Genomic DNA, 21,148 nt, shown 5'->3' with positions numbered 1-21,148 from the left:
AGTTCTACCAGCAGGACCACTTACTGTAAGAGTGTCTCTATGGAGGACATTTGTGCTATTTGCGATTTCTCTGAAGCTCATGCAGCAACCCTTCAAGATTCAAAGTTTGAAGAGTGGGAGGAAGGCGATTCTTGGCCAGGAAGACCATCTCCTCCTTATGCAGGGCCTTGGGAGGCAACAAGGAATTGCTGGACTCACTATTTATAAAAACTCACACTTAAAAAGTTTATTATAAAAATACCATAGCTGCAGGGCTGGATGAGAGAGCCAGGCACCGTTAGTACCAGTCACTGCAAGTCTCTGGTTCTTGGTCATAGTCCTCAGTTGACTGCAAGTGGCACGTGAATGGTCACAAACCATCCTTGTCCCACTTGGAAGTATCAGACAGCCTCATGTTTTGCCACATGAACTCAAGGAACATGGATGCTTGCAGTAACCGGCCCAGTCTCTGGAAATGACGTTCTGCAAAAAAAAGAAAAGAAAGAAAAAGAAATGTTTTTGCTAAACTGCTATGGAGGCCTGAGTGTGCCAAGAAAACTGGGGGGAGGGGGGAAAGCCCATCTCTGTCCCAGCTGTGGTGAATGGAGGGAGCAGAGAACGTGGAGCATGTGTCACCTTTACAGACACCAAGAAATGGCTTCAAAGGGCACCACAGGCCAGTGGAGAAACTCCTGGCTATACCTCATGCTGTAGCAAGCTGTCGGCTACAACATCTGGGTCTGACATGCAGCTCAGGAGTTGGGCTGTGGGCAAGATCAGGTGCAGTGCAGTAGTGCTAGAGGTGTTGCTGTAGGAGCCCCCGTATGATACAGCAGCACAAACAGCGGGACTGAATCGAGGTGCAGCCTCCTTTGTAACTCACCGGTGTAGGGCAGAAGTGATTCCACAGCAGATTTAATGCCGTCGTACTGGAGGAGGCACTCAGGGGCTTCGTGCTTTAGGAGGATGCCAAGGACAGCCTGAGCCTCGTGGCAGTTGCGAGAGTTTGTGTTCCATGTTACTGAGTACTTCAGCACAGCCTCTAGGAGGGAAAGCAGGAAATACATGGGTTACTCAGGTCTGACCGTGATTTATGCACTAGACAATGTCACACCATGGGAGAGAACAGGCCAGGCCTATCCAGCTTCCCCCAGATTGAGCAGCAAACTTGCAGGGAAACCGTAACAGCACACAAGCCCCTCATTAGACTGACTGTGACTCCGGCAGGTCATAAACAACTGACCAGCAATGTAAAAGAGGGGCCTTCTCAGCAGGGATGGCAATAGCCATGTGTGACCAGAGTTCCGTATTCCTGGCTTTGTCATCAATCCACCTCAGGCAACTTATTTAATCTCCTCAATGTCCCCATTCTGTAAGTGGGGAAAATAAAACTTAGCTGCCTCCCAAAGGGGGTTGGAGGACTTTGAGAACTTCCAACAGAAGATGCTATAAAAATGCAAAATAACACTCTGTGAAGGTCGTGAGCCTCAAATCAGTTCATAGCAGGCTTAGGTCTACATCACGACCAGCTTCTTTCCAAATGAATGAGCCCTGCCTGGTCGGGGGTAAAGCCATGGCAAACAGAGGAAGAATCTGTTCCCTCTAATTTAAGACTTATTACTCATTTGAACCAACACTCAACCCACCTTTCTGATCCTTCCGCAGTCTGAGGATGTTCTTTTCCAAGTTCTCTCTCCCATCGGTCTCCTTTAGGATGGCTAAAAGGAGGGGAAGCGCAAAAAGGCAAAGAATCAGGTTAATGTAAGTATTTTAAAAGTTGAAAAAAAACAGAGCTCAGAGTTTGCAAGTAGACAGTATCCAAAGATTTGGGACTTGTAAGGTGTGCTCTGGTGAAAACAGGTGTGCTTTGCTTTTACAACTGTGTACACAACCACAGGCCTAACTGCACAACTTCTGTAAGTAACCTTCTGGCAGCTGTGTACCTAACTCTTCCAAATCCAGATTCTAGAAATTATGGGAAAGAAATCAATCAAGGATGAGTCACCGACTTCTGGTAAAGAAAGAGCATCTTTAACCAACATACTTCTTTGTTTTATTTCTATTTATTTCTTTTCTCTTGTCCTGCTTTTCTAGACTGTCACTCATGAGCTTGAACAATAGGTTCTGGAAAAAAAGTCTCCCTCTTATGATCAGAAGAGACAGCCTGATTCGCCACTGGGTCACGGTTACATGTGGAAGGCAGCTCCAGCCTCTGCCAAACCACTGCATCTACAAACCTGATATCTACCCTCATGGGAACTGAAGCTGGCAGCCTGACACCTAGAAGTGCAAATTACTGCTTGCACTGCAACTGTCAGGAGCATATTTGAAACTCAGAGGCTGCAAAGTAACAATTCACCTTGATAGAAAGTCTGGTTTCGGGCTACTGGTTTTGGAGAGAAAGGCTGGCCTGTCTTCCAACTCAAGACTCAAAGCTCCTGGACAATCAGTCACTGTCTGCTGCACTTAGAGGAGCCACTAAAGCGTATACAGATCACTGTGTTATACATACCTCTCTTGATGTGAGTGTATGCAGAAAGACCACAAGGACAACTACAGCTATGTGCATTGCAGTGAGGCAGTGGAGATTTCAAAGTGTCAAATGGAAATGGGGAAGACGGAAAGAGGAGCTGTCCACCCAGCTGGGCTTTTACATTTGTTACCTGCCAATCCTAACAGATCTGGAAGGCCAGGGTAGCAGGCAGCATGCTGTCTCAGGATGTACTTACCTTTGACCACTGTCAGAACAGTGTGCGGGCGATCCAGTGAGATTGCCAGCCCTAAAGCTTTCAGATATTTCTTCTCATGAAGCAGGTTGGAAAGCTCTTGGTCCCTGGAAAACAGGAACAAGACTGTGTTAGAGGGGCTGTTGATTGATGGAACAAACCATACGCAGAAGGCAGCACATTCAGTAGTGACACTGTGGACAGATTTAGTGCCAAGAACTTAATAAAAGCCTGCTGGCCAGTGCAAACTTCAGTGCCTCCATTGTATGGGTAATTATCCTGGCAGCGCGGTAAAGGCTTTCCTGAGTTATTCTGTGCTGGCTGATATACGAGAAAATGAATGATGAGTAAGTTTTAATGGTCCAACTTGGCTTATCTCAGCAGCACAGAAACATGAAACTACGTGATTTCTGAAGCTGACATATTACAGGAGGGCTCTGCAGGAACTGAAGAGAAACTACAGAAGATGAAAAGACTACAGGAGTATTAGGGGCAAAAGCCAAGGAGTGAAACAAAGGAATCTCCTTCTGGAGAGGAACGAACTGCAAGGCCTGGATTCAGGCAGTCTTGTTGGCTAGCAGGGACCAATTCTATCACCTGCCATCCTAAGTATTTCTTAGGGTCACTCACTTCATAATCTGCTCCTCCTTTTTAGCTTGTTCCTCTTCCAGTTCAATTTCAGTGACATCCTGTGAAAGATCAGAAGACAACTACAGTCAGCTGATATTGTGTAGCAAGGTCTGTATGACAGGAACCAACTGCTCCCCAAATTCTGGGACCCACCCAGGCCCTTTTTAGACAGTGCCATCTTCCATCAAGAGCCAGGCAGGCTGCTCAGGGCCATCTCTTGTCTCTGCCTTTGGAGAGGAGTGATATTGCTGTCCAGGGAATCCTGATGTTGGCTTTAGCCGAGATCCACCAACACTTGTTACGGCAATATTACACATGAAGAATGGAGAGGTTAAAAGTCACCCACCGAGTCAGGGTGGAACTAGGAACAGTCCCTGCAATCTGACTCCTCCACCCTGCACTCTGATCACCTCTAGCCTACACGCTCTCCGTTTCTTCCCAAGGCAAACCCTGAACCGCACCTTCCACAGGGTGATGCAAGAGTCACTGGAGGCTGTTACAACCACGTTGTCCTGTTTGTTGCTGTGCAGACCCCACACTTTGTCTTCGTGAGCATCTAATGTTTTCACGCATTCATTGCTTTTAATCGTCCAGAGTTTTAAGAGCCCATCAGACCCACTGTTGGAAAGTGGAACAGAAACAGAGCATCAACCACGGGGTTTCAGTCTAGAGTCCTGTTCTCTGCCTGCTCAGCTGCAGAAGTGGTGGCATGATAATAGCAGCTCTTGAACAGCAGAAAAAGACAGGAAACTATCCTGGTATCTGTGACCCTCGGTTCACCATTGGATTTGAAGGCTTCCCAACACTGTTGTGTGTTTATCTTTAGAGTCCTCTGTAGAGCTGGATAACGAGCTGTCTAGAGTGGGCATGAAGGCACAGAGATGCTAAGTGTCTTGTCAAGGTCACACAGAAGAGCTGTGAACCAAACCTGGGTGTCTCGCATCCCAGCCTAGTGGTATAATCCCAGTCTCTGAACAAGGTAGTCTGTAAAATACGGTTTGCTTCTCACAATGCAGGCAGTTTATTGGCTGCCAGCCCAGAAAACAGAAAGATAGCTCGTTCAGATTTTGCAGCAGTAAAAGCAAAGAAACCTTTCCCCAAAGGCCCTGGGTTCATGCCGTTTAAGGTGATTATTCTGTAGCGTGCCAGATGTGCTAGGCAGAACCCGCACCCCCTAGAGCCGCTTTGCACACTGGTTCTACCCATGATCTCTGGTGGGGCGGGGGCATAAGGACCCAGCTGCCCAGGGTGGAGGTTGAGCAGGGAAGGAGCTAATCTCATCAGCGTCTATCCTCTTCCCCATCAGCCAGGTGAACTACAGGCATTGTATCTGCTCCTTGGAAAGCCTGGCAGCCAAGACACCAGGTGCTGAGCCAGCTAGTTGTGGCTCTGGGAGCATTATAGACCCAGCTCAGTGGAAGTGGCCCCAGCACTGGAGTCCTCCCAGACTCCCCCAGAGCAGAACACAGTTCCCTCTCTTGTGTGAATCCCCACTGTGAAGTGTGCATCCCCCCCTTGGGGAAGGGACTTTGCAAATCTAATTTCACTGCTCCAGCCTCTGCTCTCCAGTCAATGGTGTGGAACAAATTTCTGCTCAGGACTGGCTCTGACATGCAGCACACAGGTTCGCAGGGCCAGCACATACCTACTAAGCAGCTGTGTCCCGCGGCTCACAAAAATGATCTTCAGCACGGAGGCATCGTGGCCTTCAAACGTCTGGAAAATTAAAAAGGGAGCATAACAATGCCAAAGCTGCCTAGAGACTAACCAGCCATCATCCCTGCTGTAGGTGCATACCTGTGGTGCTGGCTCCATCAGCTAGCCAGGCAGTGCAGGGAGAAGAAATTGTCCAAAAAGGACAGTTCTCTCTCAAGAATGCAATAGATTCCTGAAGCACTGGGAAATAAGTTTCAATGGACAGATGTCTGGACATGCCCTTGTGTTACTTTGTTGAAGGCTGGTGTAGTTGCTTTAGCTTGCGATACACAGCCAAACCCCAAGTGGTATAATCAGAGGGAGACAGCTGTGCCCTCTTGAAAAGAGGGAGTCACCAGCTATTGCCTATAAAATACAGGATAATGCTGCTTGAGTGAGTATCCCAGCACTGGGACTGCTGGCTTCTCTAAAAGGAGTGGGACAGCAGAAATTGCGGAGTTTAGCATGTGCCATCGGAAACTCAGAAACAGGCAGACAGTCTGGACAGATGCTTCTTCATGAAAATCATTCTTGGCCTGTTTCCTTCCTGGTTATGCCTGCATAAGGTCAAAGGGAGAATGTGCCTATTCTCTGGCAATCAGCTCATGAGCTAGAGGGAGGCAGTTACTCAGAGCACCGACTCCGCTCCTGTCCAGGGGTTGGCTTAGTGCCTATGCATGCCTCATACACCAGTGACTAGTCCTAGAGAACAAAGTCAGGCCTGGCTTGTGTGCCCCTCTGCCTGGCACTGCTGCTACGCTTCTGCTAGGTGTGCCAACCCCAATGCCTGCTTGGAGCTGCCTTGCTGAATCTCTGTCCTGTTAGCGTTCTGTTACCTTTAGACAACTGAAGTCACGGAGACCCCACAACTTCATGGTGCCATCGGCTGAGGAGGTGGCCAAGACCTGATCCACAGGAGAAAACTGCACACACCAGATCCCACGTTTGTGTCCAGTAAAGACACCCATCAGAGAGCAGTCGGGACAGGACCATAGCTTGGCCGTCCTGTCCTGAGAGCCGGTGGCGATCAGCTTGTCATTTGGAGAAACTGCCACACTGTTTATATCCTAGGGAAAGTCAGGTAGAAGGAGAGAAAGGGTGCACAAGGGTTACGTTCTCTTGCCAGGCTTACCCAAACACCTGGTCAATCCAGGCTGGGAAGTGGGAGGGGAGGGAGCAGTAAGAAAACTTGCTAAACACGCTCCAAAAGAAGAGAAACTCACTCACATCTGCTGACATTTTACCTTGTGGTGACCCTTCTCGGTTACTTGGGCCTGAAGGATTTCCGGACTCGAGATCAAGGCGGCTTTGGCTTTGGAAGTGAGGGACTCTGGGAGATTCCAGACCTTGATCGTGCTGTCTTGGCTGCAGGTCACAACAAAACTCTCTTTCATTCTGGAGGGAAAAGGAACAGGCCAAGAGGAAAAATTTCAAATGCAACGAAGCAGAACAATCACTTTACTGACACAAAGAAAAGGCCTCTTTCTACCACCTTCTACATGTACCCAGTCACTCAGCTAGGACTCTGAACAGCCAAGTGCTTTAATGTTCTTAAAAGCTTCAATTGATTTCAGGCAAGCCCTTGCAGCAAGAGCCTCTGGCAGGTCAGACATTAGCCACAGGCACTGTTACTCCTCTGAATTGAGTATCCATTCCCGTATCACTGCTTCCGAATACAGAAACTGATCTTCAGAAAGGAAGTAGAGAATGAAGGAAGGAGCAGAATGTATAAACAAGTACGGCTTCCCAGTCAGTTCTCTTATCTCGGTGTTTTTCCAGTTCAGCACGATGAAAACCAGGGGCTAGGTACATCGTAGTTCCTACGGCTTCATGTTCTTTAGGATACTTAGATGTCATGTCAAGGATGAAAAACCAAGCACTAGGGCTGGATGGGATGGGCACTCGGGTGTCAAGCACCCCCTGCACCTTCAGTCTGCTACACTGGCACCAAGAATTACAAGGATCCCATTCCAACATTTGCCCACATGTGCTATAAAACAAGTGCACCTCCTGCCCCCTCCAGTGTAGGATGCTACACAGGTGGCTGAGCAACCTGGCTTCATCTCAGTGGCAGCACCTGCATTCAGATGAAGGCCCCATGTAAGAACAATACCTCCATTACCTTGAGCAACAGATTGTGCCCACTCCATACGTGTGGCCTACTCCCTGAGCCAGGCAGAGCACCTCACCCACTTTATTCATCCGCCAGATTCGGAAGCTTTTGTCCTGAAACAGGAAAGCTGAAAGTCATTGCCCCTGCCAATGGATTAGAACAAGAAAAGCTGAAAGGCTTGGTATGCTCTGCCTTCAAATAGCATCTGTCTGCATTTTTCACTGTATCATCCCCAGCCAGACCTGAGACTTGGGCTTATGGATTGGATTTGGCCAGGTTGGGGAGCTTGCACTTTGTCCCTTTGCTTTGCCTCCTGGGTATGAAGAATACAAAGCTGTAAGAACCCTGATGTACATTGTCTCTGCTCCCAGGCTGTTTCACAGCCATACCTCACAGTGAGCTCACCTGCTGCAGAGCAGAGCACGTACCCAGAAAAAAATGTGGCATCACTGTAATAAAAGGAACACGCCAGTATCAAGAAACGATGGTGAATGAGAAAGTGGGGTTTAGAAAGCACTCAAAAATGTCCATGAAAGGGGTAAAGCTCAACAGCCAGGGCAGAGTTCCCTTCAGTACAAAGGCCCTTCCTAACACTGCCAGCAAAGAGCAGGAAAACTCTGCCTATGGGAGCAAAAGTCACTTAAAGTAAAATGCCTTATATAAAGGAACAGAGTATCCCATTACCTTGGCAGAACTGGCAAACATCATGCCCTTTCTGAAGACATCCAGGGCCAGAACCGTTTCTGAAAGGAGACAGTAAGAGAGCAGCCATGTAGCCTTCTGCCTGGCCAAAAGACAGACCTGAGATATGGCTGAGACTACCACCTCACGATGGGACGGCTCCGACAGCCTCGGGACATATCAGAACTGTGAGCTCCAGCACTCGCTGTTAAGTGACTGGCTGACTCTGTAGCTCAAACCCCAAACACACTGGACTGGCATTCGGAGATTACCATTACCCCCAACTCTCTCTCTAACTGAAGCAGATGTCAGCGCTGGTGAGAGTGGTGCAGGACAGAGCCCCGAAAACTGAAAGCTTTCCCCTTGTGCAAAGTGGGCACAGCACGAACAGCAGGAGGACAATCTTCCCGCACATGCTGCCTACAAACCACGGGCCTCTATGCTGCTCTAGAGAACTAACAGTGCAGCAGGATCTGCACAGACAAGTCTTAGAAAGAGAGAAGCCAAATTACAAGAGAGACGCACATGCTCCCCTCCCTCCCAGCACAGAACTCACAAGCTTCTCAGTCCCCCATACCTGTGTGCCCATAGAGGATTTGGCAGTGTGACGTTGCTAGTTCGAACAATTTCAGCTGAGGGCTGTTAGTAGCCACGACAATGTGAGAGTCGGCAGGACCGAGGAACCTCACATCCAAGACCTCATCGTTGTAACCTGCAAACTGAGGGCAATAGAACAACAGGCAGTTTAAAAGGCAAGGAATGAACTGGCTAGAGCAGAACCAAACAACAGCTCACATACTCGGTAGCACAGAATTACTGTTGCTTTACCAAGCAATCTTTCAATCAGTGCCACACATGCCAATCTGAAAGAGCAGTCTCCCTTGAACACACACGTCAGAGGGCGTGGAGCACTCCTAAGCTGATCTACGCCTCGCTGACCTTGCGTTTCAATACTTTAAGGAGAGATTCCTCTAAAGGGCAACCTCTAAGTCCCAATGATCAAAGGTCAGGACCCTCTGTTGTTCAGTCTCCCAATTCAATGCCTTAGGCAAAGCTCCCTCAAATAACTCCCCCCTCTGCAAAGCCATGCCCTATGCCTTGGAGTCCAATACAAGTAGATGGACATGAGGTACCGCACTAGAGAGGGAAAGACTTGGCCAGACAGGGAGCTGCCCCAGAGGGCAGTGAGAAAGGAGAGAGAGACTATTTGTACCTGCTTCCTCAGCTGAAGAGTCTGAATGTCGTACAGGACGATATTATGCTCAGCAGTCACGGTTGCAATCTCGTTTTTCTCAGGCACCAGCATGCAGTTAGTCAGGCTGTGTTCATTAGTTTCCTCCTCTCCGGACTCCACAGGCTGGTAGGGCACAGGCTGGGTGTACACACAGGCAGCTGTGGCCGCTTCCCAGATCCGCAGGGCCCCTAATGGAGGGAAGGATCATTGAGGGGCAGTTTCATGACACTGTTTGGGGCATACTGCCCCAGTAGTCTCCTGAGCAGTACTGGATCAAACACTGGCTCTGCTTACAGGATCATGCTGTTCTGGTTTACTAAAGCCGTGATTGTCCAGATATTGTTTTAGCAGCACACAAAGGCTACGTGGACACTTGTTTTGGTCTAAACCTCATTTCAGATTCCCCAAGTCAGCTGCAAACAGGCTTAAACTAAACCAGTGGTTTTCAACCTCCAGTCCATGGACCCCTGGGGGTCTGCAGACTATGTCTAAGGGCTCTGTGAAAGATGACTATGATGAATGAAAAGTATGTGAATACCCACACTTACAATTCAAAGGGGCCCCCAGTGCCATTCAAATTTTTTTTAGGGGTCTACAAATGAAAAAAATATTGAAACCACTGAGCTAAACTGGTGGAAGCCACTGCAACTGAGTTAAGAGTGTCTACACAGGGGGTTCCACTGCTTTAAAACCCAACTTAATTTAAACCAGTGCAATTTTCTATATCAGACAAGGCTTCTAAGAAAGGAGGTATTGTCTGAGCTCACTTTAACTACAGGATCTGTCCAGGCATTCAGTGCACTCTTTCCTAGGGGAAGAATGAGGCAGAACTGGGCTGAGAGAGAAAGTGATGCTTCACCTCCCCCAGGCATGCTGGAAAAGGCTCGCTGACCTAGGCAAGGGCTTTTGTCATACACAAAGTAATGGTAGGTCTGTGAGCCCTAGCAGTGGAAGAGAGTGGAGTTCCCTTCCCTTCTGCAGCCAGCCAGGGACAAGCCAGGAAATGCCAAGGGGTTCACACTCACCTTTGCTGCCAGCTGTGACAAAGTGAAGCCCTTGCTTCTGCACGCCAAGCTGTGAGAAATCTCCATCCTCAGGTAACAGGACTGCAGCTTCCACGCTCTAGGGGTGATTCAACAGGCCATGACACACTGGCTGGGAGCCCCGGATCCAATTCCTTCTCAGCAAATGCGAGAATTTTACGGAACGCTAGGTTTGTTAGCCGGCTGAGCTTTCCCTTCCAATTGCACCCACGCTGGACTATACAGGAGCATGGGAAACAATAATACAGGCAAAAAAAGCCAACCTTGACACCATGAAGGGTGACATCCCTTTTCACCCTTGGGACTTGAACAGCAGATGGCACAGGCGAGTGCTAATTGCCCCACAACACAAAACAATGATGGGAGAATAAATGAAACAGGAGGGATACTGGAAAGGTGACTTCACACCCAGCCAGAAGACACTTCACGTGCAATGTCAGAACCTACAGGATCCAGAACAGGAGCAATCCTCTTATGTAGCAGTGTCCAGGCTTGGATTGCAACTTGGACTGTATTTGGACCAGTTTCCTAGAAGTCCCAATACCTGTATAAATATTTATCTGCTTGCTATCTCCTTTCCATATCCTGAGTCCCTCAGCTAGAAAGCATATATATGCAGCAAAGGGCAAGTTAAATGTGAGAGCCTGTCTAACTACTCAGTCTTGAGGCAGGCCCCCTTCTCTCCTGCTTGGAGGTGGTGCTCCACTGAGGTAGAAAAAGTCGTTCAGTGTAATCTCACCTCATACACAGGGATAGTCCTCTTGGCTGCTCTTGTGTTCAGGTCCCATACCATGCAGATTTTATCACGGCCTGAACTGCAACAGAGTTGATAAAAGCATTTTGACTAGCAGCCCTCTCTCACCAATGTGCAATTCCAGAGCTGGAGTTGTGAGGACTCAGCACTTCTCTAAGTCAGAACCATAAAAGATGAGGTCTGCGAGTCTGTTCAGTGTTCAGCGAGTCACAAAGAATGGTAAAGTGAAACCCAGACCCCAGGTCTCTCCTCTAATGTTCCCACCTGAGACTGAATGCGCAGCATTGTCAGTCCTCTGCTCCTATGCAGAGTACAGGTATGCTGTGTGTTTCTTGGCAAGAAGGAGGTAAATGGAGGAGGCAAGCTGACCCCTTAATAATGTTACCTGATGAGGGTATTCCCATCTGCAGCAAAAGTAAGAGAAGTGATAGCACTGTAATGGCCATCAAGCATGGCAATGCACTTGCTGGAAGTCAGGTTCCAGATCCGGATCTTATAGTCCATTGAAGAGGAGAACAGCTGCAACCGGGAGATGTCGGGGTGGAACTCAACAATACTGAACAGAGAGAGGAGAGAAACAGACACACTCAAACAAAGCAGGCACTGACCATCCAGCAGTGGCAGGTAGTGTGCAGCCTGCCCAGAAAGTTCACTTATGTTAGCTACACTGAATCTAGGATCCTATTTCCTCTGCAGGATGTCCACCAACCACACCTGGTTTGTCAGGGAAAGAGACCCAGGGTCTGTGCTTGCCATATGCCTCTCAATTGCCAGTGTCTCAGTTTGGGTCTACAAAACTCCTTAATGACATCATGCACTTCCCTATTTTGTCTGCCCAAAGCAACAACCACAGGACTCTGGGAAGAAGAACAGTGTTAAGCATTGTAATTCAGCCAGGATGTCACGGCTGACATCCTCGCCATTAAGAAATGCACCGTGGGATGTTTTCACGTGTTATCTCTAGAAGAAACCATGGTGCTTCTTCCCACCAGCCAGGGGCCTATCATCAGCCCTAACTCAGAAGTTCCATAATTGGGTTATCCTTTATTAACTAGAGTTCCAGGAATCTCACTCACAAACTCCTATCTGTAAGCTGCAATTCCTTATTTTAAACAGGCCTCCTGGGTGAAATGTCATGCTCTGGTGACATGGTCTCTGCTTGTTTCCTTAACTGAAAAGGTGAAAATAAGAGGAATTTCTCCTTACTGCACAACCCCTGCTGATCCTTTCAGGTTGTGTGTGCAGTACTGTTTGATCACATCCCAGATCTTGATGGTGCTGTCACAGCCCCCTGGGAGAAGACAAGACAGGAGAAAGGAAGTGGGGTCAGTACATCAGAATCTGTATCCAAGTTTCGCAGGTTACAAAAACGAGAGAGAATGACTAATCATAGCAATAACCGTAGAGTACTTCCTACACCTGAAGGTTCTGCAAAAGTAACTCATTAAATCTGAAATAGGTGGGTAATTTAATCAGTACTCACAGCTGAGGAGTGAGAGACAGAAGTGAAATGACTTGATAATAGCCCTGCAGGGAGCCAGCTTCAGGGCTTGCATCTCAGCTCAGGAATTCCTGACCCCCAGTTCTGTGCATAGACCCTCAGACCAAGCTGCTGCTTTAAGTATGTATTACAAATATAATACGTTTATTTAATACATTCTCTCTGTGGGGTTCATTACATGATTCTTGATGAAAGCAAAGTCCTGAGAAACTACCTGTTTCTCTTCTGATTTCTTACAAACATCAAGCAGCTCTGTCTTATATTATCCTGAATAAGCCTAATATACCCAAATACACAGACTTCTTCACCATGCAACATTAAATAAGGTACCTGTAGCTAACAAAGTTGTAGTGGAATCAAAGGTCATGCTGGCTACTGGTGCCATATGCACTGCTTTCCACGTGCGTGTACACTTGTTCTCTCGCCAATCCCACTGTTTTAACAGCAATGCTCTGCTTCCTGTCACAAGGATCTGGTGACAACAAAAGCAGGCAGCAAGAAATAGAAACTCAATTAGCTAGTGCAGAATAGGGCTATTTATGCTCATAGCAAGTTCCAGGTCTTCCAGAAGACCTGGAATCAGGCCAAACGCTAGAATTTTCAATTACCAAAAGAAACCAGTTCTGAAGCTAATTTGTTTCTCTGTGCTATATGTTTTGCTTTGGTTGCAATAACGTCCAGATTCATACAAAAAGAAAAGTACATTGTAATGTGATGGACAGAAATGCAATTGTGTAATGCCAAAGAGTGAGTGCATTACAAGTGTGTTTAGAAGCAACGAGCATGCTGTCAGAACCACTGATCAGAGGCAACAGTAAACACCTAAGCATGTCTGCAGTGCATTTATGCTTTGTAAGTTGGAAAGAGAAATTAGAAGGAAGTGTAACGTGTCACATACCTCATCATCAGGACTAAGAACAAATGATGTAATGTCCTCTTGATCTTCCTATAAACAAGGAAAGACACTTACATCATCTGCACAATATTTGTAAATGCCACACTCCTATGTTTCTAACAGGCAACGTAACCACTAATTTATATCTACTAGCTTCCTGTACTCACTCAGGATGCATTTCAATGTATAACTTCCAGTGGGAGAAGCTCCAGGAGGGTCACGAGGAAGTCGATATACAAGCCTGATGAAGGAGCAACTCCCACCTGTGGACGCATTTGCCTGGCTGAGGGATGTGAACCCATCATGTTTCTGGGAAGCTATTCATAGCTTCCGTTTAACTTACATCGACAAGTGCAAACTTTTTGTTCTAGCTGGCCCCCACATTTCCAGAGAGACCATATGCAGATATATTTCCTGCTCCTATCAGGGGGATCTGATACCACCTATATCAATTCTCAAGCAACTCTCAGCAGCATCATTATAGAGGCATCTGCAATCTGGGACTAAATCCAGTTCTTGATGCTGAGAAATAATAAACGGATCAAGACTACAGGGATCCCACTTGGACAGGGGGGAGATTGAGTCATTCAAGAGAAACCTGAATGGAGCATAAAAGTCCAGGAAAAAATATATTTCCTTGCACGCCATGTGCAAAGGCTGCTTATCTAGGGAAACTCAGAAGCTGCTTCTTTCCACTGATGAAAAAGATCTTCTCTATGCTGTGATATAAAATTGAATTAGCAATCTTCCAGCAAGATTTATACTATGGCAATGTTTTCAAATCATACTGTAGCTAGGGACATGGTAAACAAATAATGTATTTTTCTGGTTGCACATTTCTTGTTCTTTATTCTGCCAGATTCTTACTGCCGGTGTCTTTGGAATGGTGGTGGCCAACCTGTGGCACTGGCAGCCGGGGTGTGAGGCATATGGCAGACTGGGGAAAAGATGAGCAGCACAGCAGCAGATATGGCAGGAAGCGGGAAGCAGAGCGGCAGACCAGGCCGGGGAAGGGGATGAGAGTGGCACTTGGTGAGAGTGTGGGGCTAATTTGTGGCATGCCTGCTGAAAAGGCTAGCCCCCCTACAGCTTTAGAACAACAGCACAGAAATAAAGACATCCCTCAAAAATCATTTGAAAAAAAACTGTAGATTGAGTAAACTTTAGTTTAATTTGCATTGCTCACCTGCTCGATGCTGTGAACCAGGGCTCCTGTTGCTATATCCATTACATTCAGTTTGGTTCCACAAGGGCAAAACATATAGTTTCCATCTCTGCTTATCTGGGGGGAAAAAGGCACAAATGTCTATGGAACCAGAAAAATAACTGACTTTGTTTTTAGAAAACCTTAGCAGTGACACCTTGTCATTACTCTCTGCCTCCATCATTTCAACAAAGGAAGGTGGGGTTTGGCAATACCTGAATTTTTCCTCCTTTGTAGAAAGGTTCAATTTTCCTTGACACAGCATAGCTGAAAGGAGAAACAGAAATACAAGTAAAGTAGCAGGTAAAATGTTTTGTTTACCTCATTTGCAAACCAACACACCGGGATAATTCTTTAAGCGCACAAACACTACATCTCTGTGTCTTGCTAGACTGAACTGGATGTAATGACTGTATGGAAATAAAAGTTGGGGAATAAAGGAAAAGGGCCAAACAAAAGTGCGTGGGAATTTAGTTCCAGGAGTACAGGTTGTAGCCGCGTTGGTCTAAGGACACAGGCAGACCAGGTTCTTCGAGTAAATCCGACTTCTTTCATTAGACCAGTTCAGCTGGAAAAATTCTTCACAAGCTTTTGGGTACAAACACCCTTTGTCAGTTGTGTAGGTTGTAGCCAAGTTGGTCCAAGGACACAGGCAGACCAGGTTCTTTGAGTAAATCCCATCTCTTTTATTAGACCAACTCAAATAGTTGGAAAAATTCTTCTTTCCACGCTTTCGGATACAAATACCCTTTGTCAGGTTGAGGAAGTGGCTGCAGTTGGCGTGTCAGATGCTTCCTCAGCCCATTTATACCCAACAACTTAGTTGGAAAAATTCTTCTTTGCAAGTTGTTGGGTATGAATAGGCTGAGGAAGCATCTGACACACCAACTGCAGCTGTTTCCTCAACCTGACGAAGGGTGTTTGCACCCGAAAGCTTGCAAAGAAGACATTTTCCAACTATTTGAGTTGGTCTAACAACAGATATCAGATTTACCCGAAGAACCTTGTCTGGAAATGTAACTGCTATTTTTTAGCTGATCTAATAAAAAGGTATCACCTCCAAACCAAAAGTTTCAGAGTTTTGTATTTCTGGAAAGGTAACAGAATGCCCGAGACAGGTCCGGGCAGCTGAAATCCTTGTAAAATGCTTCAACGCAACGGTCAGGTCTTGCGACCTCTTTTCCTTGTTAAATCTGTTTCCAGCTTGCAAAGCCAGGAGACTCAGACACTACCCAACTCCAGCTGCTCCCAGTTTGGTATTGCTTTCGACACAGCCAACTTTGGTGTGGCAGATCCTCTAGAGCATTTCTTTTCCCTTGCTACAAATGGCAGTGGCCAGTATGACAAACATGCCCTCGGAAGGCAGCGTCACAGCCGGCACCAGCTCAGTGCACGCTGTATTAAACCACGGGCAACTTGGAAAACGCCGATTCCTGGCACAGCCACCGATCCTACGACCCGTGAACAGCCTACCAACATAATCTGGTCGTCAGCCCTTCACCCAGGAGGTGGCAGGTGCCACATATACATATACAATGCAAAAGATGATTGGCTGTCAAAAAGGGTTTGGAGAAATCCGCCCAACCTCCACAGCAAGGAGCTCGTTCAGTATTAAATCGCTGCGGCTTTCCCACTGGGAAAGCCAGGCGGATGCTATGGAGCAGTGGTGCTCAACCTTTCTGGCTGGACGGGCAGCGCCTGGCCCAAATCTGCGCCTGGTGCCGGTCTGGCACACGAGGCAGTCGCGGCGGAGGGAGCAGCTTCCCCCCATCCCTGGGACGTGGCCTAGCCCCTGCCCACTCGCACAGCTGGAGGCGGCAGTGCGGGAATTGAATCGCTGCCGCTGCCGCTGCCCCTTCCACGGGGAGTGCCGCGGGCTGGGCTCCCCCCGGCCCCGCTCCTCACTTGGTCTTGAAGCGCACGGGCGCGCTGCCCGCCGCCATGCTCGCCTCTCGCCGGCCCGTGAACCACGTGCGCACCACTTCCGGCGCCCTCCACTCCCGGCCAAAGGCCGCACCTCCGGCGCTCCCGGATGACGCAGTTCTCCAAAGAGCTGCGTTGGCGCCATCTTGGAGACGGGCTGGAACGGCGGAGGCCGCCGGCCGGAGTGCGGGCAGCGGGCAGCCAGCTCGGGGCGGGCGCACGGGCAGGCAGGGCTCAGACCCCCCGGTAAAAGAGATTAAATGCTGGCACCATTGCAGCCGGCCGGAGAGAGGAATGCAGCAGCAGCAGCGCTGGGAAGCAATGAAAATAAATAGCCTCTTTTTAACTGCCTGCTCGGTTCTTCCAGAGCGGCTTCAACCAGGAGAGGAGGGGATCCAGCCCCCAGCATCGGCTTCAGCAAACAGGCCTTGTTGGGAAAACCAGCAGAAGTTGCATACGCCGATGGCTATAGGCACTGGCTCCTCCTGGGGTAACGGGGGCTCAAGAACTTGCTCAGGTGCCCACAAATTGTTTGCTCCCCGTGCTGTGCACCCCTGCCTGCATATCCACAAGCACAAACCCCCCCAAAACTAACCTATGGCTGTTACAAGTGCAACTGCAAATGATCAGCCGTTTTCTAGCTTGTAAAATTAAATCAGATAACAAAGAGCTAAGAAAGCCAACAAGGATTCGAGTGTGGTTTGCCACCCACTTCGGCAGGACCTTCAGAACAGCCGTTCAGCGACAGCGTGGGAGGAAGCCAGCGCCGCTACTGTGGAGAGAAGCCTCAAAGCCACGAGAGCCAGCTTTCAATACAGATGTTTTATTGCACAAAACAGCCAAACACCACAACTGCACTATTTGCAACTACCACCCTTAGAAAACTACATGGGAAATCATATATATGATTATGGAGATGTATATCTTGGCAGCTGATATCTTCATCATATATGTGAAGATGTATGCTCCCTCAGAGACAGAGACAGAGACAGAGACAGAGACAGAGACAGAGACAGAGACAGAGACAGAGACAGAGACAGAGACAGAGACAGAGACAGAGACAGAGACAGAGACAGAGACAGAGACAGAGACAGAGACAGAGACAGAGACAGAGACAGAGACAGAGACAGAGACAGAGACAGAGACAGAGACAGAGACAGAGACAGAGACAGAATCTTCATTTTATTTATTTTATATATATGAATGAATGAAGATTCATCAGCTGGCAAGCCCATCAATGTGCTCTGGCTTTTACTTTTAATTTTTTAAAGGAAACCCCCTCCCCCCTCACTAGAGGGTGCCATCAACCTATATTAGCATAGTTCTTTGTTTTTTTTTTTTTAAATATACACACGTAGCAGTTGAATGTCAGATGCAGAAAGGATACATTTTTCCCCAATCTCTACCTGTCCCACTCCAGCTGGGTGCACCTTTGGGCCTCATCACTACTGTAGCAGCACCCAGAGCTCAGCCAAGGGCATGCTCTTGGCAGTATATACCCCCCAGTTCCACACTACCTCCCCATGGTATCTTTCCCTTTCCATCCCTTAAGTCTTTCCTGTGGGGGAAGGAACAAGAGCTGAGAAGCAATAAAGAGGGGACCTGGATGCTCTTTCTGGTCCTGCTGTTACTCTGCTGTGACCTTGGGGTAAGTCACTTCACTTTGCTGCAGCATTTCACCTACTGTAGAGCAGGGTTTATTAGTTTAAAGACCCAAGAAAGCTCATCCATAAGGGGGCTGCATACGCATCGGTGTAACTGGAGTCTGCCCCTACAGTCCTTACTCATGGAAGTAACTATACGCAGGGAGACTGAACTGGTTAACAGCTGAAGAACAAGGGTTCCTTGTCCCCAAAAGGAGCATTTAATGCAGAACGCCTTGAAACAAAGCAACCTCTCCCAAGTTTCTCCTTGATGCATTAACATCTGCAGATCACAACATCCATTTTCCATCCTTGTTCAGGGTGCTCAGTAGCCTTCATGCTCCTCTTCCACAGGATTATTGAGTATTGCCACTGGAAGAGAAGCAAGCATTTCCAGTTATGTCAACATTTTGAACACCCTCCTCTGCAAAGGAGTCCCCCAGCTGCACCCCCAGGCTACTCTACTCACATACAAAAAAAAGTTATAGGAGCACGGGTTTCATCCCCCACACACAAAGCTTGTGGGCAATAAGCTAAATGCTCCCTTTGCTGTTGGCACTGTTATCTCACCAGAGGCCACTGGAGAAGACCACAGGCGATTTTCAGACTGTGCCAGAGACCTCACCCCCTCTAGGTCTGAGCCTTTCACCCCACAGCTCCTCTCCCATTTGCAAGCACATCCAGGAGGGGACAGGCATGCAGCCCAGGGACAGCAGCCTCAAGTCAGTCCCCTGCTTACAACTGAGTCACCCGGGGAGCAAGCCCACTTGCAGCACAGGCATGCTGGGGGGAATGACTACAACTCCCAGCATGCCCTGCAGCAGCCTTCCCCCTCATGCCATGAAAAGCCTGCTGCAATCCATGCTGGGAGCTGTGGTCCTCATGCCATGTGCCCACTACAGAGCATGGGCAGACTACCTTTATTGGCACTGGATTTGGACCCAGCCCCTCTATACCTTTGCTCTAGGCGACCACCCACTTGCCACGTGATAATAGGCAAATTTACTGATCCAGCACAATGACAGAAAAACAGCAATGCAAACAATCAATTCTAGCTCCACCAATCCCCAAGTTCAAGTACATCTGGTCAGGACACAGGCTCCACTGAGACTCTTGGGCATCAGCAGTCCGCAGGTGGGATGCCGAGGCCCACGGCCCCCTCCAGTGGGGTGCACGAGACAGCCTGGTGCACGCCCTCAGTCCATGGTGGCCTCTGCGGGGTGGGGATGGGGACCCCTCTTACGGAGGAAGACGGAGGAAGAGAAGGGGAGGGACCTGTAGTTTATTTCAAGTCTGTTTTTACCTTCTCCTTCCTGCTTGATGCCTCTTCATCTGTGGCTCTCTCTGCTTGGCCATCTCTCTGCGGTCACACATCCACGTATCCTTCCAGGTCTTCTCCCAATTTGGTCCGTCCCCCCAAAACCAGGACTCGGCGCCCTCTCCCCCACCGCTGCTCTGGGGCCTTGTAGCTGGTGTCACTTATCCAGGACAGCATGGCACATGCTTCCTCAGTTCCCAGGCTGTGTCCTTGTTGCATTAGACAACGCGCCTGCCTCGAAGGCTGGGATCTTGTGCGATGGCATGCTCCCTCAACTCCCAGGCCGTGTCCATCCCTTGGCCCTGAGAGTAGATAGGGTGTCTAGCACAAGGCCAGGAGAGGCTGTGTATGTCAGACCCATTAACCCCCGCTGCCCATCTTAAACCCTTAGAATGCATATATCTATACTTGTAAGCCAATCCCCCCCAAAACAGGTCTCTAAATACCATTTCTAAGCCAACACCTTAGAGTCACATAAGCACCCTGGTTTGGTGATGGGACTTCGGGAGAGCAAGCAAGGAACAGCAGGAGAAAGCCAGAGGAAGGGGGCAGGGGATGCCCCAATAGTAACCCATGTGTAGTCCCCTCCCCCAACACCCTGCGCTCTTACCTACTCCTTTTGCAGGATTCGTCCAAGGTGATGCTCTCACAGGTGAGCTCCGCGTCCTGGGACGACCCCCTCCCATCCCCAGTGGGCTCGCAGGCCTCCCTTCCAGGCCCCCTCTTCAGGGGCTCTTCCTTTTTCTCCTCAGCCCCCTTGCTCCCTGATGCCGCTTCGGAGGTCAGGACCACGACAGTCACCCCTTACTCTTCAACATGTTGACGAAGGATTTGGGGCAGGCTCGAAAAACATGTCCCTTTTCCCCACACAAGTTACAGCACCAGAGCTCCTTACAGGCCTGGGCCTTGCAGCTTTTTGCTTTGCACGTGGAGCGGGCTTGGACAGGGCAGTCCGTCGCCAAGCGCCCCGCACACGCGGCACGGCTTGGGCAGCCCCCAGGAGGAAACAAAACCCAGGTGGGCCCTGGATGAAGGTCACGGGCAAGCGCGGGACCTCTGCAGGCTTCCCAGGCATGCCTCAGCACAGCTCAGATCCAGGTGCCAGCCCAGATCCCTCTTTGTCTTGGACTCTCTCCACCAGTCCTACTTTCTTGCAGTGCTTTTGTCATCCAGAGCTGCAGCTCCTTAGTCTCCATTTCAGGGGTGATCAGCTGCTTTCTCCGACTGCCTCCCCCAGCAGACCCAGATCCCTGCTCTCTGCACAGCTCTCCTCCCAGGCCCTGAAGCCAGACTCCCACCGATCTCGTGTCTGCTCATCCATGAGCCAATGCAACCTGGCTCCAAAAACATGAAAGCCTACAACTTATTGTTTCCCTTTTGTTGCAAAAAACAAAACAAAACCAAAAACAGCCTATAATATGTACACTTTTTTTTTAGATGTACGCCTGATCCCAAACATCTTTTTTTTTTCCTGTTTTTTTGCACCGGTCCTGGAAGCACTGCAATACCAGGTCAATGCATGGAGTGGATGGAGCACGCTCCGGTTCCACCACCCAATACCAAAAAGAATCTGCTCAATATAGACCTCCTATGGAGGACATATGAGAGACAATTACCCTGCGGAGCTCGCCTACGTGGTCACGCCGCTCCCTCCGGCTCACGTCCCTGCCCCCTACAAAAAGAAGGTGACAGTGCCCCCTCCACCCCTTTTATACTCCTGCTTCTAACTCATGCTCGATCCGGGGCCCGGCCCCCGGCCCAGCTCATCCGGCCTCTACACATGCGCACGGAACCCCGCACCCTGTATAA

The 21,148-nt window shown here is 48.8% G+C and overlaps 1 protein-coding gene, 1 non-coding gene and 1 pseudogene across 3 annotated transcripts; all 3 read right to left on the bottom strand.

Moving 5' to 3' along the window:
* Window positions 1–200: 200 nt before the first annotated feature.
* On the bottom strand, window positions 201–20,990 carry TBL3 (transducin beta like 3). 2 transcript variants are annotated; one of them, XM_090023216.1, is made up of 22 exons: window positions 20,956–20,990; window positions 14,671–14,722; window positions 14,438–14,533; window positions 13,255–13,302; window positions 12,687–12,828; window positions 12,062–12,146; window positions 11,241–11,411; window positions 10,841–10,916; window positions 10,084–10,180; window positions 9,038–9,246; window positions 8,402–8,543; window positions 7,828–7,886; window positions 7,153–7,256; window positions 6,275–6,425; window positions 5,867–6,097; window positions 4,981–5,051; window positions 3,797–3,953; window positions 3,336–3,394; window positions 2,709–2,812; window positions 1,626–1,697; window positions 863–1,021; window positions 201–462 (listed from the first exon to the last, which is right to left on the bottom strand). In XM_090023216.1, the coding sequence occupies exons 3-22, from the start codon at window positions 14,510–14,512 to the stop codon at window positions 350–352; spliced, it is 2,325 nt and encodes a 774-aa protein (XP_089879342.1). In that variant the 5' UTR covers window positions 14,513–14,533; window positions 14,671–14,722; window positions 20,956–20,990; the 3' UTR covers window positions 201–349. The 2 variants fall into 2 exon arrangements, with proteins under 2 accessions (XP_089879342.1, XP_089879343.1); XM_090023217.1 differs by lacking the exon at window positions 20,956–20,990 and adding an exon at window positions 16,361–16,466.
* Window positions 18,502–18,632, bottom strand: LOC149855138 (small nucleolar RNA ACA64). Its single transcript, XR_016438811.1, has one exon. It is a non-coding gene; the product is annotated as a small nucleolar RNA ACA64 (small nucleolar RNA).
* Window positions 20,814–20,942, bottom strand: LOC149855137 (U2 spliceosomal RNA; annotated as a pseudogene).
* Window positions 20,991–21,148: the final 158 nt, after the last annotated feature.

This window comes from Crocodylus siamensis, chromosome 12 (genome assembly GCF_052110815.1).
Source record: "Crocodylus siamensis isolate JL-2025a chromosome 12, ASM5211081v1, whole genome shotgun sequence".
Lineage (NCBI taxonomy): Eukaryota > Metazoa > Chordata > Crocodylia > Crocodylidae > Crocodylus > Crocodylus siamensis.
The sequence above is the reverse complement of the archived record's forward strand: the minus strand, read 5'-3'. Positions and strand labels throughout refer to the sequence as shown.